Raw genomic sequence first — 22,604 nt, 5'->3', positions numbered from 1 at the left:
CAGCTGCAATCACTGTGCCTGAGAGGGGTGCAAAGGGTGGTGGTGCTGGTGAGGGGTGTGTAAGGCGTAGTTCCCCGAGGTGTTTGGTCTAGTCAATGAATCGGCTGGTCATCACTGGTCTCCACCATTAGCGGCGAGCGGGATGCCGCAAGAAGTACCTCGCTGGCCCATTCGTACTGCGGCAGAAAAATGTTGCCACTCACGTGTTTTCGTGGCACGTGTTTTTTTTTTTTCCTTGGAAAAGTGAGGACGCGCCTGCACAGAACATGACAGTGCTCACTTTCGTACGTCTCTGCTCATATCCATAAAAATAATCCAATGATCATGTACCCGCGCGGCTATCGCTTCCAGAGCCGGTAATGATGGAGACGGTTCACTGGCATGTAGCGCGAAAATCTAACAGGCTAGCGCACTCGATCTGAGCCGCCGTTCCGGAGATCCCACGGCTGGCCGCCCTAAATAATGCATGCCTACGGCGCTACCTCTTCGCACCGCGTCCCGCAATCTCATAGCTCAATTACCGGATCAAAACTAAGCCAGGTCGGGCGCCTGTCGATGGGGTGAAAATTCAATACCACATGTGCACCGTGGATTCGGTCCACGTTAAATAACCCCCAGTAATCAAAACTAATCCGGAGTTCCGCCGACTACGGCATACCTTATAATGCGCATTGGTTTCGGCAAAGGCAATCGTATGTTGGTTTTGGCGCGTAAAACTCGAGAATTCATTTTTGAGGCATGGACAGTAAATTTCCCTTCCGGTTCTCGTGTTGCCAGTGAGACATCTATTAAAAGCCTATTCTTCTCGTCACCTGGCACCCCCGACTTCGCCTCGTCAACAGCGATCTTTGAAAATTTACAGCGAGCCTTCGTCCGTGACGTGGTGGAGGGCGCCTTCTAAAGCACTCATATTGCTAATGACAAGCCGGTGAATTCTGCTCGTCCCCGCCGCAGTTTGGTTTGCTTGCAGTGAACGAGTTAACCCTTCCAGTCTCCACTTCATCAGGTTGTAGAACACTTGCTTTCACCACACTTCATTGCACCTTCAAAATCTTACGAGGTACAGCTACATAAAGATTAAGAATTTCGGTTGTTTAGTGAGTTGTGTGAAGTTTACAGAGTGTGGACTCTATGCAAAAGCTCACTACAGGAACATCACATATGAGAACACAAAATATTTCGTGTTTTGAAAGTCTTGAAAGGCACTTATCCAGCCACTTGGAAATTGTGCCTGGTGCATAATATTGTGAAAAGCAATGAAAAAAGCGAGCTTACTACATCAGATATATCAACACCGAGTAAAAACACCCAACCCTCCACCTACGCACTCTTTTTGCTAAAACATTCAACACGTAATATTTTTTTTAATTATTGGGTTTAACGTGCCAAAACCACTTGTTGATTATGAGGCACGCCGTAGTGAAGAACTCCGGAAATTTCGACCAACTGGCGTTCTTTACCCTGCACCTAAATCTAAGTACACGGCTGTATTCGCATTTCGCCCCCATCGGAATGTGGCCGCCACAGCCGGGATTCGATCCCGTGATCTCGTGCTCAGCAGCCCAACGCCAAGCACGTTATTCAACATTCCAGCACTATTCCAATCATAAGTGTTTCAAGATCAGTGCGACACATATTAAAGTTCACTACATTCATATGTGCGTTTGCTGTTGATGCACTATATTGTTGTACACAATTGTGTACGCAGCGTCTGAGGGGGTAAAACCCTGTCAGACTCACTGCTGCATGGTGGATGGTGGTCCTTCCCACCATGCACTGCTCCGTTTGGGATTTTATTATCTGGCATATAAAAACGAAGGTTTCCTTGCAAACACTCCCGGACCTTGATGAACGTGGACGCAGAGTGCTGCTGCTGTTAATGTTCAAGCTGAGTAGCTCACACACACAAGAGCACTGATATAATTCGACGGCTTATGCATATATATATATATATATATATATATATATATATATATATATATATATATATATATATATATAGGTTCTACCCCTACACATGTGCTGGTGCGTGGCTCGGGCTAAACGACTAAAAGTATGCAAATATTCTCAATGCAATAAATATACGACTTCCGATGCGTAAGTCTTGTTTTAAGGGGAATCTTTCTGCGCTTTCATTACCTGAGATTTGCGCGTCTGCTTTTTGGTCTGTTTTTTGCCGAGTAAAATGGGCTAATCTCGGAGAAAGAGGACTAGTGAACTGTGCCGATCCTGGAGATGGCGAAAGCTGGGCTGGTTGCAGAGTCAGTGAAATGCGTGGTTTGCGGGTAACGTTGGTGTCCTGCTGCGGTTTGTCTACGTCCTGCTGAACAAACACCTAATTGCTTTACTGCAAAACGTGGTGCAGAAGATGAGCGGCCTCACGGTGTTTAATCACCAGCTCCACGAATGTTTCGCTTCTCGTAGATTCCAAATGTACATTGATTCTGGACAATTCTTTATTTTCTCGTTGACGATTCTTTTCCTGTCATATGTGGACAGATTGTCCGAGACGTTTATATACTGCGAAGAAGCGCTGCTTCTCAAACTCGTTTGCCTACATGTTTACATTGAATAAAAAAACGATGTGGAAATTTTTATGCACTTGACCAAGCAAGAAGATGCGACTTACAAAGGCTAGTAGCTGGCGCTGTAAAAAAAAAAAGACAACTTAACAAAGAAACTAAGTCAATAAAAAAATGTTTCTTTTATCATTATGCGCTTGTTGATAAGAACCATTTTACCGATGAAACGCACTTGTTTTCACCTGCAAGTTAGAGCTCTTAACTTTCTCGGTGATAAAAAAAAGTTATTTTTTCTGAAAAAAAAACATTATTTAATTATATGCCTAAAGCTGACTGCCCTACTACGCTGTGTATTAAAATAAGCGATTGACGTACAATTTGTACCACAATATTTACCACAAAGCGTGGTATAACGCTTTGTACAAATCTTTAAATATATCTTTATTTTTTACGCAGGATACTTTGTGCAACATAGTGCTCCCTTCTGGTAAACTAGACATGCCGAACGCACGGCTCTTCCTGCAGCCTTACGACGGTTTGTGGCCCAGTGAGGGTGTCGTGAAATTCCAGAACTTCAGTGCATCCTACCGGCCTGGCGTCTTAGAAGATACTCTAAAAGACATCTGCTTCGAGGCAAACCCCGGAGAGAAGGTGCGGGCTCTTGGTTTTACTGTGTGCAAAATAAAGTTAAAACAGAGGTAGGTGCACGTGTGTTTCCAAGTGCCATCCAGTGTAACTACATGTGAATTCCTAAATGTGGTCATTATACAGGAGTTACTCTCCGTAGCCTGCATTTTGAAAGACTTTAGATGAGCGATTTCGTATATTTCTTAGCTAAATGTAACGCCTTGTAACAAGTGGGTTGGAAATTCAACAACGTTACAATATGGCTGCATGTACGAGAGAGAGAGAGAGGTAAAGAAAGGATAGCAAAGGGAAGGAAGTCAACCCGACAAGCGTCTGGGTTGCTATCCTACAGTGGGGGTAACGGAAAGGGGAATAGAAAGGGTAAACTAGGGAGAGTGTGAGCACTAAGGGCACGCGAGTATATGCATAGGGACACTATAAGCGATCAAAAGGAAGCAATATTGTATTATTTTGACTGAGTCAATCAGTGCGTTTGCCAAAATAAACAGTTTAAAGGACGGAGCTTTACATTATCATTTCAGACATGACGCTCTCGCGAGCATAATCTTACATGCACACTTTCTTATACCAGATCACAAAATTGCAATGACTACAATGATTTCCTCTGCTCTCTTGCTCAGAAATGCGACGTCCGATAAGACTGACTGACCGTAACGGTTTTTGCGTAGAGTGACATAAAATTACCAAGATAACAGGCTACGTGGGACTGAATTCATACTCAATAGGAAGGTTGCGATCAAACTGGTCGACGCAGATCAAATTGTGGAATTTCTTATTTGCCATCTAAAAATCAAGAAGGGGGCTGACTGATGAGGTGCTTGAAGCACATTATCCTTATTTAGAACCTTTATTAGGGATAAGTACGCCCTAGAAATGTGCTGCAACTGACCATCCCCATTGGCGCAGGAGATCCAACTGGCACTTACTATAAAACACGTCTGCAGGATTATACATTATGACACTGCACCGGCTGTCTATCGGCAGCATCGTTTGGCCACGCATCTCGATGCTGAGTCGATAGTCATTGCCGCTGAGGAGTAACAGTGTGACTGAGGTCTACCAAAAAAAAAAAAAAAACATTCTACAGAGTGTTCCAGATCTCTTGTCGTAACCGTGATGTAAGCTGTGAACAATCCATATTCAGTAGACTCTTTGAAATGTTTCGCGGTGTAACGGCAACAAATTATTTTGGCCCTTGTCCTGTCTTACCGTAAAATATAGATGTCATAAAAGGGCTTTAGCTTTACAAGTTACTATTCAAAATACTGCGATAAGCCCACAAGCTGCCACTGTAAGATGCTTTGTGTGGTGCACAATTTAGTGCACGAACATAAATGCTACGTGTTGATTGTTACAGCGTGAGCTGTTATGGGCTTATTCCAATAGCCTGTTTCGGTTGGCGATGATGTCCGCATCCGCCGCCACCACTGGTGTCCGGTGTCCATATCAGCTACCACTAGAAATGAGAAAAAAATGCCCAATTCCCGTCGGTTTAGAACCCTGGTCCACCGCATAGTAGTCAGGTACTCTAATACTGAGCCACGCCAGTGCTTCCTGTACGTGTTGATTGTCACAGCGTGAGCTGTTATGGGCTTATTCCAATAGCCTGTTTCGGTTGGCGATGGTGTCCGCATCCGCCGCCACCACTGGTGTCCGGTGTTCATAACAGCTACCACTGGAAATGAGAAAAAATGCCCAATTCCCGCCTGTTTAGAACCCTGATCCACTGCGTAGTAGTCAGGTACTCTAATACTGAGCCACGCCAGTGCTTCCTGTACGTGTTGATTGTCACAGCGTGAGCTGTTATGGGCTTATTCCAATAGCCTGTTTCGGTTGGCGATGGTGTCCACATCCGCCGCCACCACTGGTGTCCGGTGTTCATAACAGCTACCACTGGAAATGAGAAAAAATGCCCAATTCCCGCCTGTTTAGAACCCTGATCCACTGCGTAGTAGTCAGGTACTCTAATACTGAGCCACGCCAGTGCTTCCTGTACGTGTTGATTGTCACAGCGTGAGCTGTTATGGGCTTATTCCAATTGCCTGTTTCGGTTGGCGATGGTGTCCACATCCGCCGCCACCACTGGTGTCCGGTGTTCATAACAGCTACCACTGGAAATGAGAAAAAATGCCCAATTCCCGCCTGCTTAGAACCCTGATCCACTGCGTAGTAGTCAGGTACTCTAATACTGAGCCACGCCAGTGCTTCCTGTATGTGTTGATTGTCACAGCGTGAGCTGTTATGGGCTTATTCCAATAGCCTGTTTCGGTTGGCGATGGTGTCCGCATCCGCCGCCACCACTGGTGTCCGGTGTCCATATGAGCTACCACTAGCAATGAGAAAAAAAATGCCCAATTCCCGTCGGTTTAGAACCCTGGTCCACCGCGTAGTAGTCAGGTACTCTAATACTGAGCCACGCCAGTGCTTCCTGTACGTGTTGATTGTCACAGCGTGAGCTGTTATGGGCTTATTCCAATAGCCTGTTTCGGTTGGCGATGGTGTCCACATCCGCCGCCACCACTGGTGTCCGGTGTTCATAACAGCTACCACTGGAAATGAGAAAAAATGCCCAATTCCCGCCTGTTTAGAACCCTGATTCACTGCGTAGTAGTCGGGTACTCTAATACTGAGCCACGCCAGTGCTTCCTGTACGTGTTGATTGTCACAGCGTGAGCTGTTATGGGCTTATTCCAATAGCCTGTTTCGGTTGGCGATGGTGTCCGCATCCGCCGCCACCAGTGGTGTCCGGTGTCCATATCAGCTACCACTAGAAATGAGAAAAAAATGCGCAATTCCCGTCGCTTTAGAACCCTTGTCCACTGCGTAGCAGTCAGGCACTCTAATACTGAGCCACGCCAGTGCGTCCTGTACGTGTTGATTGTCACACCGTGAGCTGTTATGGGCTTATTCCAATAGCCTGTTTCGGTTGGCGATGGTGTCCGCATCCGCCGCCACCACTGGTGTCCGGTGTCCATATCAGCTACCACTAGAAATGAGAAAAAATGCGCAATTCCCGTCGGTCTAGAACCCTGGTCCACTGCGTAGCAGTCAGGTACTCTAATACTGAGCCACGCCAGTGCTTCCTGTACGTGTTCATTGTCACACCGTGAGCTGTTATGGGCTTATTCCAATAGCCTGTTTCGGTTGGCGATGGTGTCCGCATCCGCCGCCACCACTGGTGTCCGGTGTCCATATCAGCTACCACTAGAAATGAGAAAAAAATGCGCAATTCCCGTCGGTTTAGAACCCTGGTCCACTGCGTAGTAGTCAGGTACTCTAATACTGAGCCACGCCAGTGCTTCCTGTACGTGTTGATTGTCACAGCGTGAGCTGTTATGGGCTTATTCCAATAGCCTGTTTCGGTTGGCGATGGTGTCCGCATCCGCCGCCACCACTGGTGTCCGGTGTCCATATCAGCTACCACTAGAAATGAGAAAAAAAATTACCGACGATTACGTTACTTCTTAATGCGAAATTTGAGCGCAGCAAATAAGCTGTTTCACCTTTTCGATAGATTGAGGCAAAGAGATCGAGCAACACATGTATGCGCTATCACAGAGTTTTTTTTTTATTTTTCACACGTATTCCTTTAACAAAGACTCCACTAACAGTTCTTGACAGTCATGAAGGAAGCTTTGTGGTCGGAGAAATAGACTGATATATGTTCGACTTGGTACACCAATGCTTGATTCTCAAAGACGAGATCTATACAAGTGCCTCGCGAGGTTGTCACAGCCGTGGGACGCGTTACGAGCGAGAGGAACGGGATGTTCTCCCTCATAAGTGTTAGGAAATTGCTGTTTGTCTTTATGTCAACATTAAAGTCCCCCACTACTAACATCGGTGTGGATCGATGGACGGTTAATGCGAGTTGCAGGAAGTGCACGAAGTCTTTCGTGAGTGCGGTAGGGGTGAAGTAGGCAGCTACTACCAGCAAGCCGTTGGGCAACTTTGCCGCGCACAGTTCGCCAACTTCATGTGACGTGCCAAACATTTCGACTGGTATTGCAGAGAGACTTGTGCGCAAGTAGATAGCGACTCCCGCCGCTCTGTTGTGGTCTCTGCGAGCACCACAGCAGTATAGGAAATCTATGATTTCGAGAGGCTCTTCGGGATCCATCCAGGTTTCAGCAAAGCAAAGTACAGAGGAATGGCGCAGAATGTGATCGTGGTGTACGTCCTTGGCATGTGCGGCAAGGGAGCGTACGTTAAGAGCGGAGATCAACAAGTAGTGCGGCTGTTCAGTCATGGCGAGGCACTTGGCGGTGATGGTGTCAAGTTTGTGGGACTGCAACCGACGAAATTCATCGGCTAGCTTTCTGTCCGGATTGGCTTTTCCGTGGTAGAATGTGAAGTCGTTGTCAACATTGGTCAGGTAGAGTCCGTTGATGTCTGTAGCGCGACTCAGTGCCACGTATACCAACTTCTGTGGATGATTCTTGACGTAGGAGTACACGACTTCATCATATGTGCCACCCTGGGATTTATGAATGGTAATGGCGCTCGCCTGCACAACGGGAAGCTGGCATCTTCTTACCGATACCTTCGTCTTCTTATCGATAACGCAGGTGACGGTACGCCTTTCAATCGGTATCCAGTTCGGTTGAATGTTTCTGTTGAGCTTGCGTAACTGGTGTGATTTTGCGGCCGCTACGGTTCCGATCGCAAGTTTGGAGCCAAGCTCCCCGAACTGCAACCATATGCGTAGCGGTTTCCCATGGGTGTCGTTTTCGATGAATTTCAGTGTTCCCACCGATCCATTAACAAGGCCATCGGAAACATCCACGTTGAGGGTGATCATGTAAGGCTTGCCAATGCACAGCATTATATTTGCTGGCAAATTTCCTATTTCGGCCTTGGGTAACGTTTCGACCTTACGCATGGCCTCTGTTGGCTCTTGCATAGACCTACACCCAACGATTGTATCCTGTGCCGTGCATGGTACAGCATTATCCTGTGCTACTATGGCCTTTGTTGTGTTGTAGTAATCAGGTTCCTTGTTGGAGTAGAACAAGCGTATGCCACCGGGGCAAGAAGCTTCTGCTTCCTGCTGTGGAACGAACCGACTCTCGATAAGTGAGATTTCCTCGGGGTCTAATTCGACACCATCTCCAATTTTGGAAAGCAACGTGGAGAACCTGAGATTGTTTTGTCGTACCACTTTAATTAGTGCAAAGTAGGCGAGATGGTGCCACGCGATTTCTGTGTTAAACACGTCGTCTGTTTTGACGCGCTTGAACACCTCAGCTGCACGAACGGGGGGAAGCTGACGCAGGTCCCCACAGAGAATGACGTCCAACCCTCCGAAGGGCTGCAGATATTTGCAGGTGATGGAGCGGAGCCGCGAGTCGATTCTGTGAAGTATATCAGCAGACATCATGCTAACTTCGTCGATAATCACGCATCTGACATTCCTGAAAGCATAGCGGAAGGTGTTCAACTCGTTGTCCCTGAGTCCGCTGTCTGTCTTGAGGCTAAGCTTGAACGCTGCGTGCACAGTTACTCCGCCTAGTGCCACCGCCGCCTTTCCTGTTGTAGCGCAAGCCACATATGCGTTTAGATTGTATGGGCCAGCAGGGTTACAGTACCTGTTGTAGAGGTCCATGATCAGGCGCAGTACAAATGTTTTGCCGCATCCAGCCACTCCCGTGAAGAATATTTGCAGTGGTGGAGAGTTCGGAGTTGTCAGTCGGTGTAGGACTTCTCGGACGATCTCGTACTGCTCATCATTTGTCTTCCGCATGGTGTCCAGGTACTGATCTCTGCTCATGACGTCTTGGCGCGTGCACGCGGCGGGGCATTGTTTAAACGGGGCATTGGACTCGACTGCACCAATGTCTAGGAGATCAGAGTCGTCGTTCTCCATGGCTGCCGGGTGCACGGTGACATCGGAAATCTCAGAAGCCGTCTCCCGTTCCTCGTTATTGGGTCGTATCAGGGAATTACAAACCGCACGGAGGTCTTCAATATTTACATCACTCTGATAGCGTGATTTGTGCTCCCGAATGACGTCAGTGTTTTCCTCGTATAGCCGCTCGAAACAATTTTGGTCTAAGATGTCCACCTCCTTACGAAACGGAAAGAAGAGTAGGACATGTTCTCTCTTGAAGTTAACTGAATCGTCGATGGAGTAACCGCGGTAGCCAAGTATCACTCGCTGAACTCTCTTCTTGCAGGTGTAGATGTTGTAGTCTGTAGCGAACTGTGCCAGAGTGACGGCTTCCAATTCAGGCGCGCGGTCTTCGTAGCGCTCGATCATAGTCCTTTTCCAAACGTCCGTGCTAGATTCGTCGAAGCGTTCCTCCTCCATTTGAGCGTTAGACTTCCGGATGCGCGTCCTTTCCTCAGGCCAGGCAGTGTTTACAAAGACAATTTTGCGACTAGCCTGCGACATGTCCTGCTTGAGCAAACACCAGGCGGCCTCCTGTGCTGAGAGCTCGATCGCATTGAGCATCTTCACGCCCAAGTGTCTCAGTGCCTGCGTGTAATCCATGTCCCCCTTATCCTTGACAATTTCTTGCACCGCACGGTTCAGATTGGACATACCTCGATTGGCCTTATTTACATACTCTACCACGTAGGCAGCACACGCGTACGTGTCGAGCACGATCTGAAGATCCATGTTTGAATCTAGAACGGACGCCACCCATGGGTTAAAGTAATTAACCCGCTTTTGCTGCACGGTACGGGGTAGCATGACGGTGGGACGAGGTGTACCTGCTCGGAGAACCGAAATGTACTGCTCCCTGTCCGTGATGCCGTGATGTTCCCAGAACTGCTGTAGTGAATCATAGTTGGTCGTTTCCAAAGCCTGGTGCATGGCTTGGTACTTGATTTGGAGCATCTCGATGTGTTTCTTCTGCGCCTCACTCTCCACACTCGGGAAAGGCACTACGACCATGGGTTCATCAATGGGCATGAAGGGGACGTTAAAGCGGCACTTGGTGCTGTTGCGCTTGTAGCAGGTGTGGGTGTGTTGGTGCACCTGCGTGCGCTCCCGCTTCAAGTACGTGGTGTCCAGCGAAAGCAGAGTAGTGGCCATTTCCAGAGTTCGGGGCATGTGCATGGAGAGTTCGTCATCGGGGGCATTATCAAGCCAGAGAAGAATGTGCGCGTGTGCCGACCCGCGATGTTGAAATTCGATGCGTTTAAAGTAGTCGACCACTACGTATGGTCTGAAGGGGGATATCCGGGTATTCTGGAGTATGTTTAGAATGATGCGCACCAGGCGGTCGAAGTAGATGGCACAGACTACGGGATCGTCATTTACTAGCTGGGCACGATAAATGCTGTTCATTTCCTCTACGGCAACTGCAGTCTCATCAGGTTGTAGGCGAAGTCGCTGAAGCAACACTAACAGCTCGGGCCAGTGCAATTCCGAGGCAGACAGTGTGAGGAACGCCGTAGGCTTACCCAGTTGGTGGATCATGGCAAAGAGGTCTTTCTTGCGCCTGGCCCAGTACTGCACGGTATTGGGTATGCCATGCATAAAAGCCATGTCATGTTCTACCGCTTCGTGAACGAAGTCCTTGTCGAGTAGCTGTTGTTTCGTTAGGGTTTCCACCGCTCTGACGTTGCGGAAGGCCACAGACATGTCGCTGGCTACTCGGTGCCTAAACACTTTCATGGCCATGTACAGTACGTGTTGTGGGGTGGCACCTCGACGATCAGACCTGCGGATCTCGCTCATGGCGTGCGTGAAGACGGTTGGTTTGGCACTGGCGTCCACTCGGCGTGGTTCACCGAGGTAAATCTGTGGGAATGAGAGCTCCTCCGCATGTTCGTCGTAAAGAATGCTCAGGGGCTTCTTTCCCTCACCGGGAGCAATGACAAGAAACTTGTCTTCATCCCATATCAAGGTGTGCTGAGCCAACGTCATGGCTGTGGCCGCCTGGATGGGATCGTTGAGGTCCGCGCATTCCGGGAGCGACTCAATTTCGTCCTGCTTGTCCACTTCAGTGATATCACCCAAACGGGCAAAGTCGCACTTGATGTTGTAGTGCTTGTATAGTGTGCTATCGCAAAGCACCTTGAGCCACGGCAGCAAATCACATTTTCTCACTGCCCCCGCCAAGTAGGTCGTCTTCGCGAGAATACGCCGCTTCAGATGCACATTGAGAGCGCGGTCTTGTTCGATGGCACGGGGCAACGATGTAACCATCTCGTCCACGTCAACGCGAACGTTCACAACTGGACCCTTAATGCCATATTGGCCTCCGCCGTGCATCAGTCGTCGCACTTGCATGAATGGGATTCGCGGAGATACGAGTCTTACACTCACCGCATTAAGTTGTGGAAGGTGCGCTGGCCTCGAGGGATATTTGTAACCGTTTGTTGTCGAAAAATGAGGAATGTCACCTTTCCGCACAGATTGCATGCATGAAGAACACAGTCTGAATTGACACAAGTCCGAGTTGGGAAACGCACACCGGAGATTCTCACGGCACGTATCCGGAAGCGGTTTCACGTCATTTTGGAACCAGAGCCGATCACACACTGAACACAAACTTCCAAACGGATTGTCTGTAAACTGTCGCCGGAAAGCATTTGTTGCACACTGACTGTTTGCGAGCCTTTGTTTGCGTTTGGCCTCGGCCGCGCGAACGGTAGAGTCTTCTCTGCGACGGCGATGAGCTTCTGCTTCAGCCTCGCTTACTGCTGGTTGCTCTCGACGGCGGCGATGAGCCTCCGCTTCGGCGGTGCGAACGGCAGGGTCTTCTCGACGGCGGCGATGAGCTTCTGCTTCAGCCTCGCTTACTGCTGGTTGCTCTCGACGGCGGCGATGAGCCTCCGCTTCGGCGGCGCGAACTGCAGGGTCTTCTCGGCGGCGGCGATGAGCTTCTGCTTCAGCCTCGCTTACTGCTGGTTGCTCTCGACGGCGGCGATGAGCCTCCGCTTCGGCGGCGCGAACGGCAGGCTCTTCTCGGCGGCGGCGCTTAGCCTCTGCTTCGGCGACGCGTACTCCTGGATCATCTCGACGGCGGCGACGGTGAGCTTCTGCTTCGGCGGCACGCACCTCTGGATTCTGACGGCGACGGCGCTGGGCCTCTGCTCTGGCAGCTCGTTTAGCAGCAGCAGCAGCAGCAGCAGACGGAGGACTTCCATCGGTCGTCTCGCTCATGGCTCAGAAAGAACTGGCAGATAATTTCGCAGTGGCGAACGGCAGCGGCAATTTCGGCTCGGGCGGTGCACATATACAGATCCGCCGCCACCGATCTGGCTCTCTGATTGCCACCGCACAGGGCGAACGGCAGCGGCAATTTCGGCTCGGGCGGTGCACATATACAGATCCGCCGCCACCGATCTGGCTCTCTTGATTGCCACCGCACAGGGGTTGCATTGGAGGAGGAGCGAAGAAAGGAATTAAGTTCGAGCCGGCGCTTTGACAACCGGAGACTCGCAGGAAGAGGGGGGAGGGGGGCGGCGTGTACACCCAGCGGCAAACGATGGGGGCAGAAGCGCGCGCAGCAAGCGGACAACACGATAAAGGGAGGAGGGAAGAGATAGCAGCGACTGACTGATGCCGCTGACGCCGATAGTGAGTCGACCCCAGCTGCGGAGTTGGTTTCAGGGACAACGCCGCCGATGCCGACACAAACAATATGATACCCTCGCTTCCGCAGCGCTAAGAACCAGGTCTAGCCGTGGGAAGGTGGTCACGTATTCGTCGACGTGCCGGGGCCTACGTGAAATAACCGGCGCGTCGGCAACTGAAGAGCACCCTATCCGCCACACAAGAACAGGGGGGGGGGGACCCTTTCCTCCTCTTTCTGCATGGCGGCGACGGTGTTCTATGCAGTCACGTTATCTTGACTCTCTAGCGGCGTCAGCGGCATCCAGCGGTATCAGTCGGTCGCTGCTAGCGCTGGGGGGATGAAAGGGGGGCGAGCTGGTTACGAGGCCGAAGACAACGCCGACGACGACGCGAAACCCAGGAACGGACGCCAAAGAGCTGCGCTCTAAAATGCGCAATTCCCGTCCGTTTAGAACCCTGGTCCACTGCTTAGCAGTCAGGTACTCTAATACTGAGCCACGCCAGTGCTTCCTGTACGTGTTGATTGTCACAGCGTGAGCTGTTATGGGCTTATTCCAATAGCCTGTTTCGGTTGGCGATGGTGTCCGCATCTGCCGCCACCACTGGTGTCCGGTGTCCATATCAGCTACCACTAGAAATGAGAAAAAAATGCCCAATTCCCGTCGGTTTAGAACCCTGGTCCACCGCGTAGTAGTCAGGTACTCTAATACTGAGCCACGCCAGTGCTTCCTGAACGTGTTGATTGTCACAGCGTGAGCTGTTATGGGCTTATTCCAATAGCCTGTTTCGGTTGGCGATGGTGTCCACATCCGCCGCCACCATTGGTGTCCGGTGTTCATAACAGCTACCACTGGAAATGAGAAAAAATGCCCAATTCCCGCCTGTTTAGAACCCTGATCCACTGCGTAGTAGTCAGGTACTCTAATACTGAGCCACGCCAGTGCTTCCTGTACGTGTTGATTGTCACAGCGTGAGCTGTTATGGCCTTATTCCAATAGCCTGTTTCGGTTGGCGATCGTGTCCGCATCCGCCGCGACCACTGGTGTCCGGTGTCCATATCAGCTACCACTAGAAATGAGAAAAAAATGCGCAATTCCCGTCGGTTTAGAACCCTTGTCCACTGCGTAGCAGTCAGGTACTTTAATACTGAGCCACGCCAGTGCTTCCTGTACGTGTTGATTGTCACAGCGTGAGCTGTTATGGGCTTATTCCAATAGCCTGTTTCGGTTGGCGATGGTGTCCGCATCCGCCGCCACCACTGGTGTCCGGTGTCCATATCAGCTACCACTAGAAATGAGAAAAAAATGCGCGATTCCCGTCGGTTTAGAACCCTGGTCCACTGCGTAGCAGTCAGGTACTCTAATACTGACCCACGCCAGTGCTTCCTGTACGTGTTGATTGTCACACCGTGAGCTGTTAAGGGCTTATTCCAATAGCCTGTTTCGGTTGGCGATGGTGTCCGCATCCGCCGCCACCACTGGTGTCCGGTGTCCACATCAGCTACCACTAGAAATGAGAAAAAAATGCGCAATTCCCGTCGGTTTAGAACCCTGGTCCACTGCGTAGTAGTCAGGTACTCTAATACTGAGCCACGCCAGTGCTTCCTGTACGTGTTGATTGTCACAGCGTGAGCTGTTATGGGCTTATTCCAATAGCCTGTTTCGGTTGGCGATGGTGTCCGCATCCGCCGCCACCACTGGTGTCCGGTGTCCATATCAGCTACCACTAGAAATGAGAAAAAAATGCGCAATTCCCGTCGGTTTAGAACCCTGGTCCACTGCGTAGCAGTCAGGTACTCTAATACTGAGCCACGCCAGTGCTTCCTGTACGTGTTGATTGTCACAGCGTGAGCTGTTATGGGCTTATTCCAATAGCCTGTTTCGGTTGGCGATGGTGTCCGCATCCGCCGCCACCACTGGTGTCCGGTGTCCATATCAGCTACCACTAGAAATGAGAAAGAAATGCGCAGTTCCCGTCGGTATAGAACCCTGGTCCACTGCGTAGCAGTCAGGTACTCTAATACTGAGCCACGCCAGTGCTTCCTGTACGTGTTCATTGTCACACCGTGAGCTGTTATGGGCTTATTCCAATAGCCTGTTTCGGTTGGCGATGGTGTCCGCATCCGCCGCCACCACTGGTGTCCGGTGTCCATATCAGCTACCACTAGAAATGAGAAAAAAATGCGCAATTCCCGTCGGTTTAGAACCCTGGTCCACTGCGTAGCAGTCAGGTACTCTAATACTGACCCACGCCAGTGCTTCCTGTACGTGTTGATTGTCACACCGTGAGCTGTTAAGCGCTTATTCCAATAGCCTGTTTCGGTTGGCGATGGTGTCCGCATCCGCCGCCACCACTGGTGTCCGGTGTCCACATCAGCTACCACTAGAAATGAGAAAAAAATGCGCAATTCCCGTCGGTTTAGAACCCTGGTCCACTGCGTAGTAGTCAGGTACTCTAATACTGAGCCACGCCAGTGCTTCCTGTACGTGTTGATTGTCACACCGTGAGCTGTTATGGGCTTATTCCAATAGCCTGTTTCGGTTGGCGATGGTGTCCGCATCCGCCGCCACCACTGGTGTCCGGTGTCCATATCAGCTACCACTAGAAATGAGAAAAAAATGCGCAATTCCCGTCGGTTTAGAACCCTGGTCCACTGCGTAGCAGTCAGGTACTCTAATACTGAGCCACGCCAGTGCTTCCTGTACGTGTTGATTGTCACAGCGTGAGCTGTTATGGGCTTATTCCAATAGCCTGTTTCGGTTGGCGATGGTGTCCGCATCCGCCGCCACCACTGGTGTCCGGTGTCCATATCAGCTACCACTAGAAATGAGAAAGAAATGCGCAGTTCCCGTCGGTATAGAACCCTGGTCCACTGCGTAGCAGTCAGGTACTCTAATACTGAGCCACGCCAGTGCTTCCTGTACGTGTTCATTGTCACACCGTGAGCTGTTATGGGCTTATTCCAATAGCCTGTTTCGGTTGGCGATGGTGTCCGCATCCGCCGCCACCACTGGTGTCCGGTGTCCATATCAGCTACCACTAGAAATGAGAAAAAAATGCGCAATTCCCGTCGGTTTAGAACCCTGGTCCACTGCGTAGCAGTCAGGTACTCTAATACTGACCCACGCCAGTGCTTCCTGTACGTGTTGATTGTCACACCGTGAGCTGTTAAGCGCTTATTCCAATAGCCTGTTTCGGTTGGCGATGGTGTCCGCATCCGCCGCCACCACTGGTGTCCGGTGTCCACATCAGCTACCACTAGAAATGAGAAAAAAATGCGCAATTCCCGTCGGTTTAGAACCCTGGTCCACTGCGTAGTAGTCAGGTACTCTAATACTGAGCCACGCCAGTGCTTCCTGTACGTGTTGATTGTCACACCGTGAGCTGTTATGGGCTTATTCCAATAGCCTGTTTCGGTTGGCGATGGTGTCCGCATCCGCCGCCACCACTGGTCTCCGGTGTCCATATCAGCTACCACTAGAAATGAGAAAAAATGCCCAATTCCCGTCGGTTTAGAACCCTGGTCCACCGCGTAGTAGTCAGGTACTCTAATACTGAGCCACGCCAGTGCTTCCTGTACGTGTTGATTGTCACAGCGTGAGCTGTTATGGGCTTATTCCAATAGCCTGTTTCGGTTGGCGATGGTGTCCGCATCCGCCGCCACCACTGGTGTCCGGTGCCCCTATCAGCTACCACTAGAAATGAGAAAAAAATGCGCAATTCCCGTCGGTTTAGAACCCTGGTCCACTGCGTAGCAGTCAGGTACTCTAATACTGAGCCACGCCAGTGCTTCCTGTACGGGTTGATTGTCACTGCGTGAGCTGTTATGGGCTTATTCCAATAGCCTGTTTCGGTTGGCGATGGTGTCCGCATCCGCCGCCACCACTGGTGTCCGGTGTCCATATCAGCTACCACTAGAAATGAGAAAAAAATGCCCAATTCCCGTCGGTTTAGAACCCTGGTCCACCGCGTAGTAGTCAGCTACTCTAATACTGAGCCGCGCCAGTGCTTCCTGTACGTGTTGATTGTCACAGCGTGAGCTGTTATGGGCTTATTACAATAGCCTGTTTCGGTTGGCGATGGTGTCCACATCCGCCGCCACCACTGGTGTCCGGTGTCCATATCAGCTACCACTGGAAATGAGAAAAAATGCCCTATTCCCGCCTGTTTAGAACCCTGATCCACTGCGTAGTAGTCAGGTACTCTAATACTGAGCCACGCCAGTGCTTCCTGTACGTGTTGATTGTCACAGCGTGAGCTGTTATGGCCTTATTCCAATTGCCTGTTTCGGTTGGCGATGGTGTCCGCATCCGCCGCCACCACTGGTGTCCGGTGTCCATATCAGCTACCACTAGAAATGAGAAAAAAATGCGCAATTCCCGTCGGTTTAGAACCCTGGTCCACTGCGCCAGAGTCAGGTACTCTAATACTGAGCCACGCCAGTGCTTCCTGTACGTGTTGATTGTCACACCGTGAGCTGTTATGGGCTTATTCCAATAGCCTGTTTCGGTTGGCGATGGTGTCCGCATCCGCCGCCACCACTGGTGTCCGGTGTCCATATCAGCTACCACTAGAAATGAGAAAAAAATGCGCAATTCCCGTCGGTTTAGAACCCTGGTCCACTGCGTAGCAGTCAGGTACTCTAATACTGAGCCACGCTAGTGCTTCCTGTACGTGTTGATTGTCACAGCGTGAGCTGTTATGGGCTTATTCCAATAGCCTGTTTCGGTTGGCGATGGTGTCCGCATCCGCCGCCACCACTGGTGTCCGGTGTCCATATCAGCTACCACTAGAAATGAGAAAAAAATGCGCAATTCCCGTCGGTTTAGAACCCTGGTCCACTGCGTAGCAGTCAGGTACTCTAATACTGAGCCACGCCAGTGCTTCCTGTACGTGTTGATTGTCACAGCGTGAGCTGTTATGGGCTTATTCCAATAGCCTGTTTCGGTTGGCGATGGTGTCCACATCCGCCGCCACCACTGGTGTCCGGTGATCATAACAGCTACCACTTGAAATGAGAAAAAATGTCCAATTGCCGCCTGTTTAGAACCCTGATCCACTGCGTAGTAGTCAGGTGCTCTAATACTGAGCCACGCCAGTGCTTCCTGTACGTGTTGATTGTCACAGCGTGAGGTGTTATGGGCTTATTCCAATTGCCTGTTTCGGTTGGCGATGGTGTCCGCATCCGCCGCCACCACTGGTGTCCGGTGTCCATATCAGCTACCACTAGAAATGAGAAAAAAATGCGCAATTCCCGTTGGTTTAGAACCCTGGTCCACTGCGTAGCAGTCAGGTACTCTAATACTGAGCCACGCCAGTGCTTCCTGTACGTGTTGATTGTCACACCGTGAGCTGTTATGGGCTTATTCCAATAGCCTGTTTCGGTTGGCGATGGTGTCCGCATCCGCCGCCACCACTGGTGTCCGGTGTCCATATCAGCTACCACTAGAAATGAGAAAAAAATGCGCAATTCCCGTCGGTTTAGAACCCTGGTCCACTGCGTAGCAGTCAGGTACTCTAATACTGAGCCACGCTAGTGCTTCCTGTACGTGTTGATTGTCACACCGTGAGCTGTTATGGGCTTATTCCAATAGCCTGTTTCGGTTGGCGATGGTGTCCGCATCCGCCGCCACCACTGGTGTCCGGTGTCCATATCAGCTACCACTAGAAATGAGAAAAAAATGCGCAATTCCCGTCGGTTTAGAACCCTGGTCCACTGCGTAGCAGTCAGGTACTCTAATACTGAGCCACGCCAGTGCTTCCTGTACGTGTTGATTGTCACAGCGTGAGCTGTTATGGGCTTATTCCAATAGCCTGTTTCGGTTGGCGATGGTGTCCACATCCGCCGCCACCACTGGTGTCCGGTGATCATAACAGCTACCACTTGAAATGAGAAAAAATGTCCAATTGCCGCCTGTTTAGAACCCTGATCCACTGCGTAGTAGTCAGGTGCTCTAATACTGAGCCACGCCAGTGCTTCCTGTACGTGTTGATTGTCACAGCGTGAGCTGTTATGGGCTTATTCCAATAGCCTGTTTCGGTTGACGATGGTGTCCGCATCCGCCGCCACCACTGGTGTCCGGTGTCCATATCAGCTACCACTAGAAATGAGAAAGAAATGCGCAATTCCCGTCGGTTTAGAACCCTGGTCCACTGCGTAGCAGTCAGGTACTCTAATACTGAGCCACGCCAGTGCTTCCTGTACGTGTTGATTGTCACAGCGTGAGCTGTTATGGGCTTATTCCAATAGCCAGTTTCGGTTGGCGATGGTGTCCGCATCCGCCGCCACCACTGGTGTCCGGTGTCCATATCAGCTACCACTAGAAATGAGAAAAAAAATGCCCAATTCCCGTCGGTTTAGAACCCTGGTCCACCGCGTAGTAGTCAGGTACTCTAATACTGAGCCACGCCAGTGCTTCCTGTACGTGTTGATTGTCACAGCGTGAGCTGTTATGGGCTTATTGCAATAGCCTGTTTCGGTTGGCGATGGTGTCCACATCCGCCGGCACCACTGGTGTCCGGTGTTCATAACAGCTACCACTGGAAATGAGAAAAAATGCCCAATTCCCGTCGGTTTAGAACCCTTGTCCACTGCGTAGCAGTCAGGTACTCTAATACTGAGCCACGCCAGTGCTTCCTGTACGTGTTGATTGTCACAGCGTGAGCTGTTATGGGCTTATTCCAATAGCCTGTTTCGCTTGGCGATGGTGTCCGCATCCGCCGCCACCACTGGTGTCCGGTGTCCATATCAGCTACCACTACAAATGAGAAAAAAATGCGCAATTCCCGTCGGTTTAGAACCCTGGTCCACTGCGTAGCAGTCAGGTACTCTAATACTGAGCCACGCCAGTGCTTCCTGTACGGGTTGATTGTCACTGCGTGAGCTGTTATGGGCTTATTCCAATAGCCTGTTTCGGTTGGCGATGGTGTCCGCATCCGCCGCCACCACTGGTGTCCGGTCTCCATATCAGCTACCACTAGAAATGAGAAAAAAATGTCCAATTGCCGCCTGTTTAGAACCCTGATCCACTGCGTAGTAGTCAGGTGCTCTAATACTGAGCCACGCCAGTGCTTCCTGTACGTGTTGATTGTCACAGCGTGAGCTGTTATGGGCTTATTCCAATAGCCTGTTTCGGTTGACGATGGTGTCCGCATCCGCCGCCACCACTGGTGTCCGGTGTCCATATCAGCTACCACTAGAAATGAGAAAAAAATGAGCAATTCCCGTCGGTTTAGAACCCTGGTCCACTGCGTAGCAGTCAGGTACTCTAATACTGAGCCACGCCAGTGCTTCCTGTACGTGTTGATTGTCACACCGTGAGCTGTTAAGGGCTTATTCCAATAGCCTGTTTCGGTTGGCGATGGTGTCCACATCCGCCGCGACCACTGGTGTCCGGTGTCCATATCAGCTACCACTAGAAATGAGAAAAAAATGCGCAATTCACGTCGGTTTAGAACCCTTGTCCACTGCGTAGCAGTCAGGTACTTTAATACTGAGCCACGCCAGTGCTTCCTGTACGTGTTGATTGTCACAGCGTGAGCTGTTATGGGCTTATTCCAATAGCCTGTTTCGGTTGGCGATGGTGTCCGCATCCGCCGCCACCACTGGTGTCCGGTGTCCATATCAGCTACCACTAGAAATGAGAAAAAAATGCGCAATTCCCGTCGGTTTAGAACCCTGGTCCACTGCGTAGCAGTCAGGTACTCTAATACTGAGCAACGCCAGTGCTTCCTGTACGTGTTGATTGTCACACCGTGAGCTGTTAAGGGCTTATTCCAATAGCCTGTTTCGGTTGGCGATGGTGTCCACATCCGCCGCCACCACTGGTGTCCGGTGATCATAACAGCTACCACTTGAAATGAGAAAAAATCTCCAATTGCCGCCTGTTTAGAACCCTGATCCACTGCGTAGTAGTCAGGTGCTCTAATACTGAGCCACGCCAGTGCTTCCTGTACGTGTTGATTGTCACAGCGTGAGCTGTTATGGGCTTATTCCAATAGCCTGTTTCGGTTGACGATGGTGTCCGCATCCGCCGCCACCACTGGTGTCCGGTGTCCATATCAGCTACCACTAGAAATGAGAAAAAAATGCGCAATTCCCGTCGGTTTAGAACCCTGGTCCACTGCGTAGCAGTCAGGTACTCTAATACTGAGCCACGCCAGTGCTTCCTGTACGTGTTGATTGTCACACCGTGAGCTGTTAAGGGCTTATTCCAATAGCCTGTTTCGGTTGGCGATGGTGTCCACATCCGCCGCCACCACTGGTGTCCGGTGATCATAACAGCTACCACTTGAAATGAGAAAAAATGTCCAATTGCCGCCTGTTTAGAACCCTGATCCACTGCGTAGTAGTCAGGTGCTCTAATACTGAGCCACGCCAGTGCTTCCTGTACGTGTTGATTGTCACAGCGTGAGCTGTTATGGGCTTATTCCAATAGCCTGTTTCGGTTGACGATGGTGTCCGCACCCGCCGCCACCACTGGTGTCCGGTGTCCATATCAGCTACCACTAGAAATGAGAAAAAAATGAGCAATTCCCGTCGGTTTAGAACCCTGGTCCACTGCGTAGCAGTCAGGTACTCTAATACTGAGCCACGCCAGTGCTTCCTGTACGTGTTGATTGTCACACCGTGAGCTGTTAAGGGCTTATTCCAATAGCCTGTTTCGGTTGGCGATGGTGTCCACATCCGCCGCGACCACTGGTGTCCGGTGTCCATATCAGCTACCACTAGAAATGAGAAAAAAATGCGCAATTCACGTCGGTTTAGAACCCTTGTCCACTGCGTAGCAGTCAGGTACTTTAATACTGAGCCACGCCAGTGCTTCCTGTACGTGTTGATTGTCACAGCGTGAGCTGTTATGGGCTTATTCCAATAGCCTGTTTCGGTTGGCGATGGTGTCCGCATCCGCCGCCACCACTGGTGTCCGGTGTCCATATCAGCTACCACTAGAAATGAGAAAAAAATGCGCAATTCCCGTCGGTTTAGAACCCTGGTCCACTGCGTAGCAGTCAGGTACTCTAATACTGAGCCACGCCAGTGCTTCCTGTACGTGTTGATTGTCACACCGTGAGCTGTTAAGGGCTTATTCCAATAGCCTGTTTCGGTTGGCGATGGTGTCCACATCCGCCGCCACCACTGGTGTCCGGTGATCATAACAGCTACCACTTGAAATGAGAAAAAATGTCCAATTGCCGCCTGTTTAGAACCCTGATCCACTGCGTAGTAGTCAGGTGCTCTAATACTGAGCCACGCCAGTGCTTTCTGTACGTGTTGATTGTCACAGCGTGAGCTGTTATGGGCTTATTCCAATAGCCTGTTTCGGTTGGCGATGGTGTCCGCATCCGCCGCCACCACTGGTGTCCGGTGTCCATATCAGCTACCACTAGAAATGAGAAAAAAATGCGCAATTCCCGTCGGTTTAGAACCCTGGTCCACTGCGTAGCAGTCAGGTACTCTAATACTGAGCCACGCCAGTGCTTCCTGTACGTGTTGATTGTCACAGCGTGAGCTGTTATGGGCTTATTCCAATAGCCTGTTTCGGTTGGCGATGGTGTCCACATCCGCCGCCACCACTGGTGTCCGGTGATCATAACAGCTACCACTTGAAATGAGAAAAAATGTCCAATTGCCGCCTGTTTAGAACCCTGATCCACTGCGTAGTAGTCAGGTGCTCTAATACTGAGCCACGCCAGTGCTTCCTGTACGTGTTGATTGTCACAGCGTGAGCTGTTATGGGCTTATTCCAATTGCCTGTTTCGGTTGGCGATGGTGTCCGCATCCGCCGCCACCACTGGTGTCCGGTGTCCATATCAGCTACCACTAGAAATGAGAAAAAAATGCGCAATTCCCGTCGGTTTAGAACCCTGGTCCACTGCGTAGCAGTCAGGTACTCTAATAC

General features: G+C 50.6%; 2 protein-coding genes across 2 annotated transcripts in view; one reads left to right on the top strand and one right to left on the bottom strand.

The window, feature by feature from the left end:
* Positions 1-2,966: 2,966 nt before the first annotated feature.
* The window catches only part of LOC129382565 (uncharacterized), a 102,450-nt gene continuing 82,812 nt past the window's right edge, over positions 2,967-22,604 (top strand). Inside the window, exon 1 of the mRNA XM_055066704.2 lies at positions 2,967-3,173. Within this exon, the coding sequence (XP_054922679.2) occupies positions 3,021-3,173 (153 nt within the window). The 5' untranslated portion in view covers positions 2,967-3,020. The remainder of the gene's footprint in view (positions 3,174-22,604) is intronic.
* On the bottom strand, positions 6,640-7,995 carry LOC140218797 (uncharacterized). The gene has a single exon (XM_072288547.1). The coding sequence runs from the start codon at positions 7,993-7,995 to the stop codon at positions 6,775-6,777; it is 1,221 nt and encodes a 406-aa protein (XP_072144648.1). The 3' UTR covers positions 6,640-6,774.

Source organism: Dermacentor andersoni, chromosome 6 (assembly GCF_023375885.2).
Source record: "Dermacentor andersoni chromosome 6, qqDerAnde1_hic_scaffold, whole genome shotgun sequence".
Taxonomy (NCBI): Eukaryota; Metazoa; Arthropoda; class Arachnida; order Ixodida; family Ixodidae; genus Dermacentor; species Dermacentor andersoni.
The sequence above is the reverse complement of the archived record's forward strand: the minus strand, read 5'-3'. Positions and strand labels throughout refer to the sequence as shown.